Here is a 1,029-nt window from a genome sequence, read left to right as displayed (position 1 = left end):
TCTTCTGTACTTTATCACAGGCATTTATAATTACTGATAATGTACGGTGATTAATATTTCCCCTTTTGCTTCTTTCGTAGGAGTCGTACTTCCACTGGGCCTTCGGCGTGTTGGAGCCAGGCTGGTACGGTGCCGTAGACGTGGACTCGGGCCGCACGGTGCTGTTCTGCCCTCGCCTGCCGCAGGAGTACGCCGTGTGGATGGGCCGCATCGTCCAGCCCGAGGAGTACCGCGCTCGCTACCAGGTCGACGAGGTCTGCTTCGTGGATCAGGTGAGTACAGCCTCTGCGCGTGTGTGTGGCTCTCTCAATACTCGGTGAATTCTCGCGTATGTGGGCTGACCCTGAATCCGTCCTCGGCCAACCATTTTTAACTTTGGGCAATACGCGAAAATAGTATCCATAATTGGCATGGCCATTGCCGTTTCTCAAAGTTGAAAAGTAGTTTCATTGCAGACGATGCATGCGATCTGAAGCATTTCGCAATGCGCCTTAAAGGGATCATTTCCGTCGGAGGAGGGCGGAGATTCCTGGCTGAGCTGATCGCCGGGGATTCTTTGCTATTATGTGAAAAACATTTTCTCCAGGAAGAACAAGACGGAAAGAATTTCTCCCTTTTGTTGGCGGGGAACTAGCCCCCACCCCCCTGTTTTTTCACTTCGATAACACTTTTTTAAACGCAGCAGTTTCCGTACATACTAACTAATTGTCCATTATCAACAACAATTTTACTCCTACTCACGGCCAACCCGTTCCCACGCCCTGCCATTAAGAATTACCTTCACTATTAAAGCTCCTATATGATACACGCTGCCAGCATAATGTTTTCACATGATATCACTGAGAAACTTGTGATGATGGAGATACTCGTCTTGGCCATAACATTCCATATCTAGCTGTCTGAGCTACAATACTGAGGTTATCTGTATCGAATGCGCGGAAGAACTTGCCACAGACTAAATCTATCTTACTGATCATAACGAGATTGTTGCGATCTCTAATATTTTAATTTATTAATTGGTTAAAAAAA

General features: G+C 46.7%; 1 protein-coding gene across 1 annotated transcript in view; it reads left to right on the top strand.

The window, feature by feature from the left end:
• The window catches only part of LOC119587178 (xaa-Pro dipeptidase-like), a gene marked incomplete at its 3' end in the record, with an annotated part of 115,986 nt that overhangs the window by 38,084 nt on the left and 76,873 nt on the right, over positions 1–1,029 (top strand). The window contains 1 exon segment of the mRNA XM_037935943.1: positions 81–272. Coding sequence (XP_037791871.1) covers positions 81–272 — 192 coding nt within the window.

The sequence above is a fragment of the Penaeus monodon genome, chromosome 22 (assembly GCF_015228065.2).
Source record: "Penaeus monodon isolate SGIC_2016 chromosome 22, NSTDA_Pmon_1, whole genome shotgun sequence".
NCBI classification, from domain to species: Eukaryota; Metazoa; Arthropoda; class Malacostraca; order Decapoda; family Penaeidae; genus Penaeus; species Penaeus monodon.
Note: the sequence above shows the minus strand (reverse complement) of the source record. Positions and strands in the feature narration are given on the sequence as shown.